General features: G+C 38.5%; 1 protein-coding gene across 3 annotated transcripts in view; it reads right to left on the reverse strand.

Moving 5' to 3' along the window:
• The window catches only part of LOC134801822 (heterogeneous nuclear ribonucleoprotein L), a 722,115-nt gene that overhangs the window by 82,042 nt on the left and 620,005 nt on the right, over positions 1 to 20,068 (reverse strand). For all 3 annotated transcript variants that reach the window (XM_063774451.1, XM_063774453.1, XM_063774452.1), the window contains exon 5: positions 11,187 to 11,238. In XM_063774451.1, coding sequence (XP_063630521.1) covers positions 11,187 to 11,238 — 52 coding nt within the window. The remainder of the gene's footprint in view (positions 1 to 11,186; positions 11,239 to 20,068) is intronic.

The raw sequence follows: 20,068 nt of genomic DNA on the forward strand, positions 1-20,068 counted from the left end.
GGGGGCGATAAATCGATCTAGCTAGGTCTTATCTCTGGGAAAACGCGCATTTTTGAGTTTTTATATGTTTTTCGAGCAAAGCTCGGTCTCCCAGATATTTTATATTAAAGAATAAACAAATTGCCGTCCTCTGCAGGTTAAGCCTCTCTATCAATTCACTTCTCTCTCGGCTTAAAAACGACGGTATCCGGAGTTATGATTTACCTGTCTACGGGACATGGCTGGCTTCCAAGGAGACTTGGCTACGGTAACTTGTAGTGTAGGTTGTTAGGCAAGACGTTACAAACCAAAGGTTACTTTATTCCGTATCTTTACGTATTTATCGCCATTCTAAGAGCCAGGTCGGCTGCCTTCCGGGCGAGACTGCTAGCCTCTGACAATGAAATTCTGTCACTGGTAGCTGAACATGGTATAATAATATACTCCGCCTGGTACTCCATTCCCGTCTTTTCTAGGTCACCTAACTGACACGGGCTTACGTCATCATGCGACAGCGCTATATGATAATATGCGATAGCGCTATATATAGCGGCCATGTTGTTGTGACGTAGCCCCGTGTCACTCTGGGAATGGAAGACCATGTTTTATTAGACTATGGTAGCTGAAGACTACGGTGACGAATTTAACAAACATTGGCGAAAACTGCACCGGTCTGAGAACGGCGATTTTTAGTGCAAAAGTTGTAAATGATTTATTTCATTGTTTTAGGTTGTAAGTTTTACTATTTTTTTACTGTATTTTATATTTACTTTTACACCTTTTATTATATTGCATTGTATTTATTTTTTTGGGTTTCTTGTCTGCCAAATAAATAATTTATTATTTATTAAATAAAAGTAAACAAAATCTACCCTCAAATGGCTCCTAAACCCAGGTGAGGGTAGATGAAAACATTATATGATCAAATAATGTAGGTTAAAGTGAGGTCGTTCAGTGACTGATCCAGGCGGTTTCGTATTAGGTTGGTTATCCAATAAATGTTATAACTACCCGAAAATTTTCAAATTGTTTGTTTACTTTTATTTAAATTAAATACCTAAAGGTACAGACTTTTGGTAGGTAATTATTGATTGGACCGTCTTAAGGAACTTTAAACTATTAAAAATGACATTGCATATTGTAGAAGTTGAAATGCATTATTTATTAGTTTAGAATTTTTGTGCTAAAAATATGACAAGTATCTAGAATCTAAAGACTTAGATGTTGAATGTAGGTAGCTTATTTTTTAATAACTTAATAACCTACTTATTATTTTTGTGTTGCAGCCATATGTATGCAGGGGAGGGGAGCTATTAAGCTATGTGTATGCAGATGTATGTGTATGATAGATAGATAGTACGTTTGTATGTTTCAAAAAGGTCTTGCTATTAAAACAACGACTATTACTAGTAATACTCGTAGCACTAGTAAGTAATAGAAAAACCAAAGTTTTCCAATAAAAACAATATCAAATAGCTTTTTCCTACGCTACTATTTTACTACGTACCTACCCCATCATACTACGGAATTCTTTCCAAATATCTTCCAAGCCGATTTTATGACCCCATACAATAAATTCAGTTCAATTGTTTGGATACATTTGGCTCCGTGCATTGTATACTGCCAAAGAATGGCATCGGGGGATAGTTATATTCGTTTCGTGATGTAGTTAGGACATAGACTAGGAATCCTCTAGACGGAGTTTAGAGCAATTATTTCATGAAACCGATGCTGCTAAAATACGGGGGTGCGGGGGACGAGGTGAGCGAGGTCCCGTGCCGTGATTGGTCCGTTCAAAAACACGGACGTCACACAAAGATACTTTCGACTCGAAAATGGAGTAAAACTACCGTATTTGTGGCAGAGGGGGTAGAGCTACTATGCTCAGTCTGGAGGATGTCTTGTCTGTGAGTTACGAGTATCTTCAATACTTTGGGCCAAATGATGGTAATTTAGTAAGGAGATTCGGAATGGTCGAATATAAAATAATGTATTTAAAAACTTTAATGGGAAGTATTTACTTAAACTTAAACTTTAAAATTCGATATTTAACATTATTGATCTTGGTTTTTGCGTATTATAAGAAAATGAATTAAGTTAATTTTTACCAATGATGATCCTTACAGTAATAATATCTGGGAGACCGAGCTTTGCTCGGAAAACATATAAAAACTCAAAAATGCGCGTTTTCCCAGAGGCAAGACCTAGCTAGATCGATTTTTCGGCCCCGAAAACCCCATATACCAAATTTCATCGTTATCGTTAGAGCCGTTTCCGAGATCCCCGAAATATATGTATAAATATATAAATAAATATACAAGAATTGCTCGTTTAAAGGTATTATATATAAATAGATGATAAATATAATAATAACTTAAACTGCATAGGTATGTAATATGTACCATATCAGCACACATTGAAGATTATCTTTTTTAAGCTAGCCCCGTTGTAAAGAAGTGGCAAAGTAAAATCCCATCACACGAAAAAAAAGACTTAAGAATTATTAACGTAAATAAGTTGTTCATAATTTTGTCCCATGTAAAATAAAACTTCATTACGGATCCCTAAAAATGGTTTTGTGCGCATAACTATGTTTAGTGCATCGGTTAATAATATATAAATAAATAAATAGATAATATTATAGGGACATTCTTACACAAATTGACTAAGTCCCAGGGTAAGCTCAAGAAGGCTTGTGTTGTGGGTACTCAGACAACGATACATATAATAAACAAATACCTAAATACATAGAAAACATCCATGACCCAGGAACAAATATTTGTGCTCATCACACAAATAAATGCCCTTACCGGGATTCGAACCCAGGACCATCGGCTTCGCAGGCAGGGTCACTACCCGCTAGGCCAGACCGGTCGTCAAATATATGGCTCATAACCCTCCCACTGCCACCGTTGTGGACCAATTAAAACAATTTCAAATTCATAACGCGTCCACGTCGACATAATTTGGCAACATTAGACAGCGGAAGTCTTAAGCTTTAAAGCACTTCGGGGATTCACGAGGCCCGTTGAGAGAGCTTTCTGGAATTATTCCAAATTGCACAGTCAAAATATACTGTATAATTACTCGTACTTCCGTCCGTTGACCCACTACTGACTAGATAGCGACGAAACAACCATCAGACTGTTCTTTTGCCCAAGAAACGCAAATAAAATATCCCGCTTGAATAAAACAGACATATACTCGTATTAACCATACAGACTGGGAACAAAACATTCGTCACTGACAGTAGACATCTAATTATTCACGCTTGCTCTATTTACTTTTGCTAATAACAACAACTGCTTCACAAATGTGTTGAGGCTTTTTTAGCTGACTGAAGTCAAGACATTCAACATGTTTAATTAGGTTGTCAAGTCAGTTTAGTTGAAAAATACCACTGCCCTTATTTACTCAGTCAAAATTGCTTATGAGTAACAAACAACAATAGAATAAAATCCAAGTAAAAAAGCGATGAAAGTTTATCGCGGCCGTAGTCGCGAGCGACAGCATAAACCCACTCACAGTTGAATAGATACATCACTACACCTTATAAAACAAAGTTCCCCGCCGCGCCTGTATGTTTGTTCGCGATAAACTCAAAAACTACTGAACGGATTTTAATGCGGTTTTCACCTATCAGTAGAGTTATTCTTGAGGAAGGTTTAGGTGTATAATTTGTTAACCCGTGCGAAGCCGGGGCGGGTCGCTAGTTACGTATAAACATAGCGAGACACATGCATAATATGGTAAGGAAACTGTTCAGTTATGTTGTAAAAGTCAAAATACTGTAACAATATTTACACTGCGCCAACGGGAGTTCGCGAGTAGGTAATACAGCCGTTATTGGATCCATAACCATTCCTGTGTTATTGTTATAGGTTTTCTTCGAGTTCTAGACTTGTCTTTGTGTAAAATTTTTAGATAAAAATTTGTTACATTTGAGAGATAAGTGGATCTTTGGAGTCTAACGCTGGGACATAACTTTTTGTATGTTTTACACTTCAATTTCTTCAGTTTTTTTTTTATAAATTCAAAATTTCGTATTGTTGATTGATCAAACCGCTGTGTGGCCAATAGTTTATTTTGACTATATTTGTAGTCCTAAAAGTCCTAGCCTAGTCAATAGTGACCCTGCCTATGAAACAGGAGGTCCTGGGTTCGAATCCTGGTTAGGGCATTTATTTGCGTATTTATCACAATTTATTTATTTAAAACGAAACTATCTTCAATCAGTACACTTTACTAAACTTATTTAAGCAAAATGGTAAACCTGTTATTGCATGTTTTGTGTAGCAAAGACAAAAACGTTAAATCAGCCAATCATTATAAAAAAACCGGTCAAGTGCGAGTCGGACTCGCGTTCCAAGGGTTCCGTACAAAAGTCCGACTCACGCTTGACTGCACATTTCTAATAGGTTTTCCTGTCATCTATAGGTAACGTAAGTACTATTTTGTGTATTTTTTTCAATATTTTAGGCCCAGTAGTTTCAGAGATAAATGGGGGGAATGGTCGGACAGACAGACAGACGCACGAGTGATCCTATAAGGGTTCCGTTTTGTCCTTTTGAGGTACGGAACCCTAAAAATCACTCTAATTAACTTTCGCAATCACGAATGTAAAAACACCCAATCAACGATAATACATTCATTCACAGCCATCGGAATATCCAATAGGATGCAAATGCACTAAGACAGCATAACAAGATTACTTCACTAGTTCACTACTAACCTAATTCTTTTCGAAAAATCCCGATGCATTCGGAATTCAAATGAATTATTACTTACTCCCAAGAATGCATATCTGTACCAACGTACACAGATCCCTCCCACTAGAGGTAGCTGGTTGCAAAGTTGGTGGAGATGCTGGGATTTAGCAAAGTGGGGGGTCTAGGTAAAATGGTTGGCGCATAACTGATTTATATTCCGTGTCCAGTGTGAAAAAGTGCAAATTTATGCAAAGTGCATCAACGTTTGGCACTTAGCTGGTTTTCATTTGGACGACTGGTCGGCTTTTGTGCTTTAGGGGTAGATAATTTAGGTTCTGTGGAATTATCGTTTGAGGTGAAGTGAATTTTATTAACCTTACAAAACATTTATGCTCTAGTATAAAATATGTTGAATCGACCAATTAAAATATACTCAATAAAATGCTTAACAACATCAAAAGTTATATTTAGTAGAAATTATTTATTAAGTTGTAAGAAAAACCATTGGGGACGTATATAGGCTGAAATTATTATTTGTACCTCCGTTACAAACTCTCGGGTTTTTAAGCCCGGTCATTTATAAGGCGTGCGTGGGGATATAGATCCAACTATTATTATTATTTAAATAATAAGAAGTACTAAAATAAGAAAAATAGACAACACGCCGAAACTCCCAAACCGGCCATCTTTAAAAAGTTTACCAACATTTTTATTCCTAACAAGCGTCATCAAATAACGCGCAGGCAACTCCAATTGCCGGCCTAGTCCCGCAAACCTCGTTATGCGTATTCAGACCGCCATTAACTCTTCAAAGACAGGAGGCAATCTCGAGATTTGCAATTTCCGCGACCTTAGGATGAAAGGAAAGTTGGAATTACGAGTATTTTTAAGAGCCCATCAACGTGCTCGCTTTGTTTTTTCTTAAAAACAAATTATAAATTTCCAGCGCCCTTTTTTTCAATTCTCCTCCTCTTGACATCATTCGAACGGGTCTCTATTGTTTCCCATTAAGACCCCATCAACGTGTACACTAGCGCCACTGCTAAATAATTGTAATTATTTAAATTTAACGATAGATATTTAAAAAAGGGGGCCGCTATGTACTGTATTTTGTATTTACGTACCTTTTGAATACATCAAACTTTTTATGTTGCTGGATTCGTCGATCTATGAACTAAAAACAAAAACGGTCGTTTTAACTTTGAACGCATAGATTGTCGGATCCAGCAACGTAAAAACTAGTTTGATGTATTCAAAAGTTATTTAAATACATAATACAGTAAATAGCGGCCTCTTTTTTTTAATCTCTATCGTTAAATTTAAATAATCACAATTATTTACCAGTGGCGCTAGTGAGCACGTTGATGGGCTCTTAAGTCGAGATTACTTTTAGCTGGTTATTATTATCTTATTTTGAAAAAATAATAATGTAAGGACAAGTTTTTAAGATGACTCAAAGCTGCTGTCATTTATGAGTAGGGTAAGCTATCCATAATTGGTGATGGTAGTTTACTTTATCTCTTACTCGCGAGAGAGAAAAGAGAATAGGTACCTAATGTAAGTAAAACTGAGTTAAAACCATACTGACTCATTTGTACACATATTCAAATGATATAATAGTAGCCAATTTAATTGCTCTAACGAAAAAGGACGGTGGCGTGAGACCAATCGCAGTTGGATCGACGTTTAGACGTTTGGCGTCTAAAATCTCTGTTCGACACATTATTTCAAAATTACAGCATAGGTTTGAACCAGTCCAACTTGGTTGTGGTACAAAAGGTGGTTGCGAGGCGGCTGTTCACGCGCTTCGCACATACCTCAGCAACGACCAATGCCAAGTTGTATTAAAGATTGACATAAAAAACGCATTTAACTCTGTGAATAGAGACACCCTGCTGTCGGAAATCAGGAATAACACCCCAGAGCTTTATAATTACCTTCTTCATTGCTACGCTGATCCTTCCAAATTAATGTACGGCAGTCATGAAATTTCTTCAGAGGTTGGATGCCAGCAGGGGGATCCCTTGGGGCCAGCTATTTTTTGTTTAGCAATCAACCCCATCATTCAAATTTTATCTTCTGATTTTAATGTCTGGTACTTGGACGATGGAACCTTAGGAGGCAAGTTGGAAACAGTCCTTTCGGATCTCTCCGTCCTCAAGTCCAAGTTCGAGTCCATAGGTCTAGATCTGAACTGTAATAAATGTGAACTTTACATTCACGATGCGTCTCTAAACCATTCGGACGTAACAGAGAAATTCAATGCTTTAACACCTAATGTTACCACTGTCACGAGAGATTCCCTTAGCCTACTGGGGACTCCAATTTTTGACAATTATTTTTCAACTTTTATCAGTAACTCCGTTTCTAAATTTCAAAATTACGCCGACCGTCTTCTAGAAATAAGCCCCCATTCAGCCCTCACCATTCTTAAATTTTGCCTTTTTGTTCCAAAGTTAATGTATGTGCTTCGCTGCAGTCCTTTCTGGAAACATCAAAATTTGCTCCTACCTATAGACATCATGGTCCAGACTACCTTAGAGCGTATTCTCAATTTAAAGCTATCCGATCAATCGTGGTTACAAGCATCGCTACCTGTTCGATACGGCGGGCTGGGGTTGCGCAGAATTTCTAGCGTATCACTGCCGGCATTTCTATCGTCTGTCCACAGCTCTGCTGATCTTGTAGGAAAAATCCTAAGGGTTTTACCCACAAACTATGAGGTCACAGGCTTGGACGATGCTAGAAATGCCTGGCTGTCTGCCTGCCCGGGACAAGACCCTCCATATAATCTAAAATCACAGAGGAGCTGGGATGACGCCTTATCGAAATTAACTTATACCACATGTTTAGATAACAGCGAAGGAGCTGAACGCGCCCGTTTGATCGCAGTTGGATGTAGGGAGGCTGGCCACTGGCTCAACGCATATCCCTCGCCCAATACTGGCACTCATTTAGATGGAAACACCCTCCGTGTGGCAGTTGGGCTGCGCCTGGGGGTTCCAATCTGTGCACCGCATAAATGCCACTGTGGGAGTGATGTGGACCAGCTGGGGCGTCATGGTCTGTCTTGCCAGCGAAGCGCGGGGCGATTGTCACGTCACGCCGCGCTCAATGACATCATCCGTCGGTCTCTTGTCACCGTCAACGTGCCAGCGATACTCGAGCCGACCGGTATGGCCCGGGACGATGGCAAGAGACCGGATGGTATGTCGCTGATTCCGTGGAGGATGGGACGAGTGTTAGTGTGGGACGCGACCTGTGTGGACACACTGGCACCGTCTCACCTTCACGGTACCACAAAGAAAGCGGGTGCCGCTGCCGAAGCTGCCGAGTCCCTCAAAAGGCGTAAATACGGGGGTCTCGACGATAATTACAAATTTATCCCTTTCGGTGTCGAGACCCTCGGTCCGTGGGGCCCGGGAGCTCAGAGTCTTTTTACAGATTTGTCGAAACGGCTTGTTGAGGTCTCTGGGGACAAAAGAGCTGGCAGCTTCCTCGCTCAACGCATAAGCGTTGCGATCCAGCGAGGAAATGCTGCCAGCATTCTTGGCACTATGCCCCAGGGGCCCTCTCTAGATATAGATTTTTAGGTTTTTTTTTTTTAGGTTTAGTTTTAGTTTTGTAGGTAGTTCTATATTTTTTTTAGGTATTAGTTTTAGTTTTGTAGGTAGTTTTAATTTTAGGTTACTTTTTATTCTAAGTTTGTTATTAATATTGTAAACAAATTTGTTATTTTTTAAAGTATAGTATTAAGTATAGTAAGTAACTATACCTCAAAAGTCCTGAAAAATATGGTAATATTTTTAGGGGTTGAACATTCAAATCATGTCTTTCAGTGAACTTATTTCGCGAAAATATAACTTACCAGTCAAAAACTTTAATAGAATTGACGGTCCCATTTTTTACGGATAAAAATATCAACACGTTTTTCAGCACAACATTTTAAGCAACAAAAAACCCCGCCGTACCGTTTAACTGTAAAGTTACACAAAAAAGTTAAAATGTCGTTTCAAACGAGCCCCAGCGGTAAGTAACAGTTATATTAAAATTCCAAAAAGGAAAATATTTCAAGTGCTTTCAAAAAGCCGTGCTTTTGTCGGGGAAGCTTCGAGTCTAGGGCGGAAGTTTTTTGTGTGCAAGCTTGCCAGGGCAAATTGCCGCTCTGATATAAGTAATTATATCGTTTTTTTTTCTTCTTAGGCTAGGTCATTTGTAATATGAATATAAAAGTAAAATACAAAAACAAATAAAAAATTAAAAAAATACATATGCGGGGCTTGGCCCAAGCTGCCGGTGGTCAGGGCCGCAGAGTGAGGAACCGACGTACTATACGCGCCGTGTCCAAAATTACCGCCTTCTGCATCTGACCCTAGATCCAACCACCCAGCGAGTCTCTGTGTTGGTCGAGACTCTTCGCTATGAGACCGTTCGCTGAGCATTTATATTATTATTACGGGAGTCGTAAACTCGTAAAGTCCATTCGTAATATTTCTAATCTTGTGGCGTAATGGAAAAATGTTGGTACAATGTTACGTGAAATGCAAATTGCTAATGACACAAGCAATTACTATCGGACCAATTCAAGTTTCAGTTATGCGATCTGATTCCGAAGCGATACTGATCTTTCAGTGTCAAAATTGACGTTTTTGGTTGAAGTAATGTCACTTTTGAAAGTGACAGATCAGAGATCAGTATCGTATCGGAATCAGATCGCACAACTAAAACTGGAATTGGTCCGTATGTTACGAGTATTATTTACTCTGAGACTGGGCCGTACATTCCTAAAGTACATACGCAATAATTTAAAACATTTTGTGACGTAACGGAAAAATATAGGTGCGTTTCTTTACGTCCCTCTTTCCAATATGTCACAAATTTTGTGTGTCAACGGAGTAACAACGAGTTTTGCGACACAACAATATACTAATACATATAAAATATACGTGACTAATTTTATAATAGAGAAAAAAATAGCAGAGGTTTGATTATGTCAAAAACTATAAAGTAACTAAAATACTATTTTCAGAAATTACATCAATGTCGATGTAAAACAAGTGTTAATCATTGTGGTAGTAAAATGTGACGTCCCACGTGTAAAGGTACCTTATGGCGGTTGGCGCTTACGCTATTATTAATGCCGCTCCAATATTATTGCGGTGCTATGCGACGTAGGCGCCAGCCGCCATAAGGTACCTTTTCCCGTAGAACATCACAAATGATAATGTAAAGTATAACAAGTTCCTATCACTAACTTAATTTTCATGCATCTCGAACATATTTGCTTCGTATCGCAAAATGATTTTTAAGTATTTGCAATACAAAACTCATTATCAGCAGACTTTATTACCTATGCATAATATTATATTATTTCATAGGATAAACATACCACTTACCGACACTCAAGGAAACATTTTAGCATTCGTTTTTACGGGTTATGGGTTATTACTTCAAATTGTTTGAAGATCCCATTACTCGATAGTAGCCAAAAATGATATTGTTTATCCTTATTGTTCTTGAGAAAAGTTGTGGCAATCGATTTAAGGTAACGCGTAAATTATATATTAAATTAGATTATTCAAAACTAGTGTAGTTCAACTCAAAAGTGAATTTGTGCTATAAGAGCCGACACTATAGACCTCAACAACTATATAATATGTGGTGCGCTGACGTGCCCAAAATGCGCTCGAATATTTAGCAAGAAGATCACGTGTGCCACCTAAAGGCGCACCAGAGAGAGTGGATCAGCTAATAACGCAAATTAATAATTACCTGCTCTCTCACAGTCGCTGTGGCCAAATCGGTCAAGAGCATCATCATCATCACTATAGACAGCAAAAGAATGTAAGTAAAAGTTATTAAGTCAGCCAGGGCAAATGCAACTACACAAAAAATACAAATGAGTGAAGAGCTAGACATAAAAGAGAGTTCACCCACGGTATAAGTGGCTCTAAGACTCACTTCTTGTATTTTTAAAGTAGTTGCATTTACCCCATAGTTGCAATTTCCCCGACTGACCTGAACCTAAATTAATTTTATTGGCAGGTATTTATTTTATAAAATCATATTCCATTACGTCACAACTTGTCGCAAGAACGTAATGTAACATATCAATATAATAAGTATCACCAGTTTTGACATTGACATTATTAGCTCGCGTCTACGTATATTACTTTCTATACATCTTGCTTGCACTAATATGCGATTACGAGCGAGATGCATAGAAAGTAAGTTAGCAGGCGTGGCTCACTCCGCGATTTCGTCTCTTTGCAACAGGTAGCTACAAGTACATTCCATCCCACACCAATTTTGGTGGCTATCCATAAGCCGCGCGTGGCGCTGTCGCCACCTAGCGGTCATATCTGTCCTAATCGTAACAGACGCGTTTTGTTAGAGAGTGAATCTTCTGTACCTAGTAAATTTATTCTGTGACGTGAGTGAATATGTCAATGTCAAAACTAGTGGTAGGGGTAAAGGTGGTGTAATGTAAATACTCACGTGTGTAGTCCCAACTGTCTTGGTCGTTTTTGAACACGTTCAATCTTTCGGGCTGTAACAATTGAAATATTCATAATTAGTTTATAACAGTCATGAGAAAGTTTTCTCGACGATTTCTGTATGAGGTTCTTCAAAAAGGAGTGTACCTAAAGGCTTCTAAAAGAGTCGTCACTTAAGTGGTGTCACTTGCGCGTTGACGATCCTTTAAAAACATCTACTCCTTTATTGAAGGAATAACGTAAATAAAATAGTTAAAAAATGGATAAGTGGGTAATTGACATTTATTTAAATGTTTATTTTAACCGGATAATATTTGGCAACATTTGAAATAGAAATGGAAATAGCTTATTTTGGTGTGAAATAAAAAACTTAACCTATAATAAATACAAAACACCAAAAGGGCTGCCACTCAGAATATGCATATGACTAAGATCCTTAACCATTTTTACTTCTGCTGTGGTATTATTTGACTAGTGCGAGTCGGACCCGCCCACTGAGGGTTCCGTACTTTATAGTATTTGTTTTTAGTTTTTTTTTGTTTGTAGTGTTTATTGTTCAAATTTCTGTGAAAATTTCAACTGTCTAGCTATCACAGTTCATGATAAACAGCCTGGTGACAGACAGACGGACAGTGGAGTATTAGTAATAGGGTCCCGTTTTCACCCTTTGGGTACGGAACCCTAAAAAAAGGAATAACACTTGCAATATACTTAAGGTTCACAAAAGATCACAGGTCACACATAACACTCTAAAAGTACACATAAAATAAACAACAACGCTCAAGAACCCATTTAACCCGATACTTACATCCGTACTCAACGTAGTTTTATATTTAAAACTACCAAACATAAGGAAGTAAAATAAATATTTTACAAACTTTTGAATCCCTTACCATTACGCAAGAAACTACTGCCAAAGCCGTTTAGTATCGAAACAAACAGACATATATCACTTTAGAGTACCTACACAAGTGCTGTTTTTAAACTTTTTAGTTTAAAGTAAAACCAAATGAAGTTTCTATTTATGATTTTTTTAGTTAGTAACGCATGAACGCGTTTTTAAAAACTAAGTATGTAGTATATTTTTTTAAATGCATTTTTGTAAATGAGCACGGTAATTATTATTGGTGGTTTAGTATACTTATATTATATATTATATTATATTTATATTGTATATTTGGTAGGGTGGTTCACGTTTGTATGGGAAAAATTCAAACTCTAGCTAGAAGAAGCGGCACCCCCTCATTTTGTTACACTTGTTCTGTTGACTAAATATGCCAAGTTTTGTAATCTTATCTCAACTACAAGGGGGTGCTCAAACACTATGAAATTTTTCAAAGTTGTATGAAATCCAAAAAAATCAAGGTATTATTTTTTTGAGTTTTATGTAATTAGTAGTTTTCATATTATTTGAAAGTGTGATTTAAAAGTTATTTGGTGAAAAACCATTTTTATTTCTATTTTTTATGAATTTATAAGGTGAAATTCTAAAAATCTTACTTTTGAAAAATTATAACAAATAGAAATAAAAATGTTTTTCTACTTAAAAACTTATAAATCACATGTGCAAATAATGTGAAAACAGATACTTAAATAAAATTCTGAATAATAAATACTTGTTTTTTTTGTTTTCATACAACATACAAAGTTTTCAAAGTGGTTGAGCACCCTCTTGTAGTTGAGATAAAATTACGAAACTTGGTGTATTTTATCAGCATAATAAGTGAAACAAAATAACGGGGTGCCCCGTCGGAAAATAAAAAAAAATGTTTTTTGAACCACCCTAATTTGGATTATTGAATAAATTATTTATTATTGGGGGCACGGCAATTAGATACACTCAAAATGTATCCTGCAATTTTTATTTTAAATATGAAATTACAAGACAATCGCTTTATTAAACTAAAATCTTCATCATTATATTCCTAATTTTAGCCTGCATGCAGTTATGGAATGGACATCTTACGGTTTTCACACATGTGGCATTATTCTAGAACGAGCTAGCGCACAAACAAAATAGGTACCTTTAATTTATTCAGTAATTCGCATTTTGATACTTCAATCGTTATCAGGTCATTCTAAAATAGATTATTACCTACTAGACTAAAGTGATGGACGTGGATATGTATCTATTGTACCTACTTAAAAATTTGAATATATGTACCGACCAAACTAAAATCACCAATGAATTCGAAACATGCGGTGTCTATTCAGTTCGTATCTCTGGCACGACTGTCAGGATTCCCACTGCGAATAGTGGGCCGAAAGTAAACAAACTTTTATTCCCTCGAACCGTTAACCGTTGCAATTTGAACGTTAACAACTTGCAATAAAGACCTTTTTTAATGCCGCTGGAATAAAGTAAGTTGGTACTTGATAGTTGAGTGAATTTGATATTAGCTTGAGCGCGTTTCTTGCTCGATGTAACTTTGTATGGTGTGTTCCGTGATATTTAAAACTGCCTTGCCTTTTAGGTATGCAATATATCTGTCTACTTTCAGCAATTTCGCTTTTGACGATTTGATTGGATCTTATAATATATAAAGCGATAATTCATACTTTCTCGATTTCGTGATCGAGAGACAGCGTGTTTAATCTTTTGGACGCCAATGACCGATATATCCGCACCGCAGGTGCAATGCCAAAGACGGATTAATCGTTCACAATCCAAGCCACAGAGCATTATAGATCTACGTGCATATGCATAAAGTTCAATTTCAGTTTTGACACTTCGGTGACGTGGCGTCCGAGTGACAGCTTTTGTGTTTGACACGGCTTCGAAAAGGTTAATGGTGGTTTATTGCACTGTGAGTCACTCAATTTCATTTCAATAACAAATTTATACTTTCACATTTTCAAATTTCGAATAGAGCCTCTACCATCAGTTTTAACATTGACATAACGTCTACATAATTTACTTTCTGTTACATCTCGCTTGCACTATTGCTCGCATATGCGAGTACGAGCGAGATGCATAGAAAGTAAGTTACATAGACGTGAGCGTATATGCCAATGTGAAAACTGATGGTAGACGTATAGGTCTCCCTCACTAGGGCTCATTTAGATGGTGCGAGAAGTCGCATGCGAGTTTCATTATATTGCGGTTTTTGATCGGACGGTTGAATTGGACGTAACCAACAGTCCTCAATGTAACTAAAATCGCATGCGAGTTCGCACGCCGACGAAATCAGACGTTAGACACAGAATAAATAATAGTACTAGGTACAGAAGACTCGCTCTCTAACAAAACGCATCTGTTACGATCAGGACAGGTGTGGCCGCTAGGTGGCGACAGCACCACGCGCGGCTTATACTAGCCAGCCACCAAAATTGGTGTGGAACGGAGCTACCTGTAGCAAAGCGACGAAATCGCGGAGTGAGCCACGCGCCACGCTTGGTATTTGCACAACAAAAAGTCAACTTAATTGCTTACACAATAAAGTCCTACTTCCACTACGTAAGCTATACGAACTGTAGAGCTGTACAAACGTATCACTAGTCTTTTGAAGCCGCCGTTTTATTACGGAACCGTCAAATTTAACGTCCGGCCGTGCAGCCTTAAACGGTGGCGTTATTTTTTTAATGTAACCGTTTACCCTGTGTCTGACAAGTTACAACTGATGTTTCTATTTATAAATTAAGGATTATTTTTTGTTTGTCAAAAATGACAATTCTGATAAAAGCTTTTATAACTGACTGTACCTATGTTTTTTCAACAGGAAACTAATACTCATCGAGACAATTCTAATGAACCCAACATAATTAGGTTGCGTTTTATGACAGAGCATGGCAACCTCCTGTTTCTATCATCCGATCAGCTCGATAGTACCATAATATTGCAGTGTCACCTAATAACTTACATTATTATCAATCGAATTATGGGTCTAATCATAGTCTAATAAAACATGGTCTTCTCTTCCCAGAGTGACAAAAGCCTACGTCACAATAACATTGCCACTTTATATAGCGCTATCGCATATTATTATATAGCGCCGTCGCATGATGACGTAGGCTTGTGTCAGTCACGTGGTCGGAAGAGAGTACCAGGCGGAGTATATTATTATACCATGGGTTTAATTTAGATTGCAAAATTTGACTCGAACATACATACATACATACATACTGGGTGATTCATGAAACGTGAGCAGGACTAATCCTGCACACTCAGTAACTGATAATTGATCGATCACCGTCGTATTTAGGTGAAACAACCACACTATTTCCTATTTTTTTAACTTTTTGGTGAGGGCAAATTTAATTCTCTACAATCATGGTCACCCTATAATACCTAATTAATAAACATACAACCTCTTTAAATAATGGCAGCATTTTGATTACGAAGAAAATTAAATGTCAAACTTGAGTGAGATATGAGTTTTCAAAAGTAACCAGACCGTGATGACATTCAATTTGACACAGAATATCGGTAGTTTAGTATTCTAATTTTAGGGTGACCATGCATGTCGTAAATAAATTAATAACTTTTTTTTTCAACACGACTAGAAAATTAACGTTAACCTCACTAATACTGATACGAAACAGTTGCTTATAATTTACGAAATGTGCAGTGTTAGTCCTGCTCACGTCTCCTGTATAGTAGTAATTATACCTAAATTGAAGAAAACATTTTTTTTTCAGCGTTCTTCTTTCGTGTCGAGGTTCCCTAAACAGTGGACGCACAGAAAGCAGCCGTGTTTTAAGGCATACATAACTGACTGTGCTATCAAATATATCGTTAATGCACCGTAGCATACTACGTCTGTTTTTCTTCAACCGTTAATCATACATTTGGCAAATGCCTAGGCCCGTCGGCGCCAGATTTCAGATTTACACTATCTCTGACCCCTAGTGTAAATTTCATTCCATAGCGTGTATTTTTGTATGGAATTTTTAAAAGCGCGCCAAGCGGGACGTTTTGGAAACTCAAAATCCTGTACAAAATGATACTTATTTAAACTTTCACGATTATTAAAAATTATCAAACTGCACTCGGGACTATCGAATATCGTTAGTGTTGTGTGTCGACAGAGTAACAGCCCGTTCACACAGGGTCTCCGTTTTACTGTTCCGTTTTATCGTATACGTTTTTTTTCATTGATGGCGTATGGAGTTGTATGAGCGACTTCACATATGACACAGTATTCAGTATACAGTAAAAAATGTCGGTCCGTTAAATTATGACATTCCGTTTTGTCATCGAAATACTGGATGAACGGAATACGTATCCGTCATGTATCCGTACGTTTTTACTGGATATAAACTGTGTGTGGGGTGCGGGGCGGGGGGAGCTCTTTTGTTAAATATATTGTTGTTGTTGATGCTGTTGTTTGTGCTGTTGTTGGTGCTGTAGTTTTTGTGTAGTAGTTTGTTTTCCAGAGGGAAAAGGAAATGAAGTTGTACTTTTGCTAGAAAGAAAAGATCCGTATGCGAGCACTTCATTCCCGCAGCTCGGCCTTCGGCCTCGCGTGCTTGGGAACTCGTAAGGGACGCTCCGGGCCTTCGGCCCTACGCGGAGCTCGGCCGTCGGCCTTCGCTGGGTTTCGAAGCTCAGCGTCGGGCCTTCGGCCCGCCGCTTCGCTTATTAAAACACTTGGGATGGTTGGTTTTGCTCCGGGGCTCAAGCGGGAAGTTGGAGCTTAAACACGACCCAATAGTAAAAGTGTCTTGACAAGCTCACCCTCTCGTGTGACGCGTCGGGCCTTCAGCCCTACGCGGAGCTCGGCCTTCGGCCTTCGCTAGCCTCGACGCTTCGCCGTCGGGCCTTCGGCCCGCCGGCTCCGCTTATCAAGACAGTTGACTTGGTAGAACGCTGGGGAGCACTTCATTCACGCAGCTCGGCCTTCGGCCTCGCGTGCTAGCGCGTACGTAAAGGACGCTCCGGGCCTTCAGCCCTACGCGGAGCTCGGCCTTCGGCCTTCGCTGGGTTTCGAAGCTCAGCGTCAGGCCTTCGGCCTTCGCTGGGTTTCGAAGCTCAGCGTCAGGCCTTCGGCCCGCCGCTTCGCTTATTAAAACACTTGTAGGGTTGACTTTTGTCCTAGCGCGCTGAAATTTTGGTCACGGAATCTCAAAGCCCCCTAGATCCCTACGAAAATATTTTTTTTTGAAAAATGCTACAATTGTGGGAAAACTGGCCACTTTTATTTTGTATGGCAACTTTTAAACGGTGCGAGATAGGTGGGGGGTGCTCGACCAAATGTCATAGAGGGCCCCGAGACAAAACAAACTGCATTCAAAAAAATTAAAAATAGCCGACTTTTTTTTTTCAAGTTGGTCCGAGCGCGCTGAGATTTGGCATGCGGCGAGCCTGGGGACCCAAGATTAACACGTAAAAAATTTTTTTTTGAAAAATCGAAAATGGCGGTGGACACGGGCCAAACTCAAATTTCCAAGTAGATTAAGCGAGCCCGAAGGGCGAGCTTCAGGCTGGGAGGCCGAAGGCCGACCCCGCGGAGGGCCGTTAGGCCCGGAGCTTCATCCCGAATGTCCAAGCGTGCCCCACCCCCAGTAATTTTTGGCGAGGCCGAAGGCCGAGCTGCGGGAATGACGAACAAAGCAAAATCCTATACAAAAACTGTGTTAAGCGAGCCCGGACGGAGACTATGTGTGAACGGGCTCTCAGTTAATGCCGGATACGTTGAACGTTATACGGTGCCTATGTGTGAACATAGCATAATTTTTTGTTGTATCCGTTAAAACGGGTACCGTAAATACGGAGACTCTGTGTGAACGGGCTGTAACATCCCTAGTGCGCAAAACGTTCATACTGATAAACAAGACCAAGTGCGGGTAGTTCGAAAAACTCGCGCGGCTAGAAGATGTTGATGTCATGGTATAATAATATACTCCGCCTGGTACTCCATTCCCGTCTTTTCTAGGTCACCTAACTGACACGGGCCTACGTCATCATGCGACAGCGCTATATGATAATATGCGATAGCGCTATATATAGCGGCCATGTTGTTGTAACGTAGGCCCGTGTCACTCTGGGAATGGAAGACCATGTTTTATTAGACTATGAACTTGAGCCAGTCTTCTCCGAGACCACGGGGACACCGCCGTCCTCGAAACGTCGGAGGTAAATTTTAAAACTTAAATACGTGATTAAGCCCCGAGTGCAATTTGATAAAATGAGACTTAACGCAAACGCGTAGGTACAGTCACCTGCAATAATATGTTACACAACGAAGGCCGCAAAAATTTCTGACACGATCTTATTTGTAGAGCCATAAGAGCCTGTCACATATTTTTGCGGCCTTCGAAGAGTAACATAATATTGCAGGTGACTGTACGCCACGTCACGCTATCGAATTAAATTTACACTAGCTAGGGGCCTAGGGTTGCCAACTTTTTTTTGGTGGAATATAGTATTTTCCAGAATAAGGCATCAAAAATATAGTACATTCCAAAAAAATATAGTACTTTTAGATAAAATACTAAACATGAGTGTAATATACGTTTAATCGGAAATATAGTATTTTAGCGTACTATATACTTTTCCAAAAGTATATAGTGCAGAGAGCCAAAATATAGTACAATACTATATAATATAGTACGGTTGGCAACCCTAAGGGGTAGACATGTGCGCCGCGCCGCCGCGCCGCCGCCGCCGACGATTTTTCCACGCCACCGCCGCCGATAAATTTGACCGGCGTATAATCGGCGTGGAAAATTTTGATACCTATCGTGTCTTATTCCATGTTGCGTAGTGAATAGATAGTATCAGAGGTATAATTTAAAGATCCTTATGCTTTTTCGCTTATTATTTGCCGGTGAACCAAATTAGCATCATTTTTGTCGTTGCGGTGTTAGCTGTGATAACGATTTAGTGTTAATTTAAACAAAATCTAGTTTCTGGATCTCAGGTTATTATTTGATATTTTTTCACACAGCTTTTTTGTAGAACGTAAATGAAATTGTATATTGTGTGATAAATAAATATGATTTATTTATTTATCTCATAATATACAATTTAAAATATAAATAAATATGATTTATTTATTAATCACATAATATACAATTTCATTTAAAATTACACACGATCAATTCTTAGTAATTTTATGGTGATTATCAGCTTCTTGTACTTAACAATATACAGCGTGACCTTAGCCATTGGAAAAACCCTGAAATCCCACGTAGGGTTACTTCTAAAGGGGCCCACTGATTAACAGTCCGCCAGACGGTATCGGCCTGTCAGTTGTTCGGAACTGTCAAAATTTTGTTCTAACTGACAGGCCGATACCGTCCGGCGGACTGTTAATCAGTGGGCCCCTTAAGAAATGCTCTAACGGTAATATTTTTTTATATATAAGTTATTTCCAATAATCGACAACAAAAAGAAACATACTGTATTAATCATTGGCAGTGCTTTTGACAATTTGTTTGAAAATGTGCAGCAATGATGACATTGATGATTATCAAAAGTCAGAATACTCAGAATCTTATTAATGTCATAAATAAAAAAGATAATCAAAACGGTCGAAGGTTTCATACTATTTATTACCTCAGGAGCTACTAACACATACAGGTTGCTCCAAAGTAAACAAAAATGTAATTTGTTAATTTCTTCGGAACCGCTTCACCGATTGTTATGATACTTTGTATACTGGTTCTAAATACCCTAATGCATATGTACATTTCAGCTTTGTCCAATGGCTAGGGACACCCTGTATATTTCAATCAAAATTATAAAAATCAGTCTAAAGCTTCGCAATAAGCTATACTTAAACAATTATACCTAGGTACTTATAGGAACTTAAATCACCAACTATCATCACTAAGCTAGCAGTAAAGAAAACAAAGTAGACCTTAGTATTCCATAAAACGGGACACTTCAAAGACATTCTGTTGAGCGAATCAACCTGCCAGAGATGTTTTCTTTCGAAA

The sequence above is a fragment of the Cydia splendana genome, chromosome 23, assembly GCF_910591565.1.
Source record: "Cydia splendana chromosome 23, ilCydSple1.2, whole genome shotgun sequence".
Lineage (NCBI taxonomy): Eukaryota > Metazoa > Arthropoda > Insecta > Lepidoptera > Tortricidae > Cydia > Cydia splendana.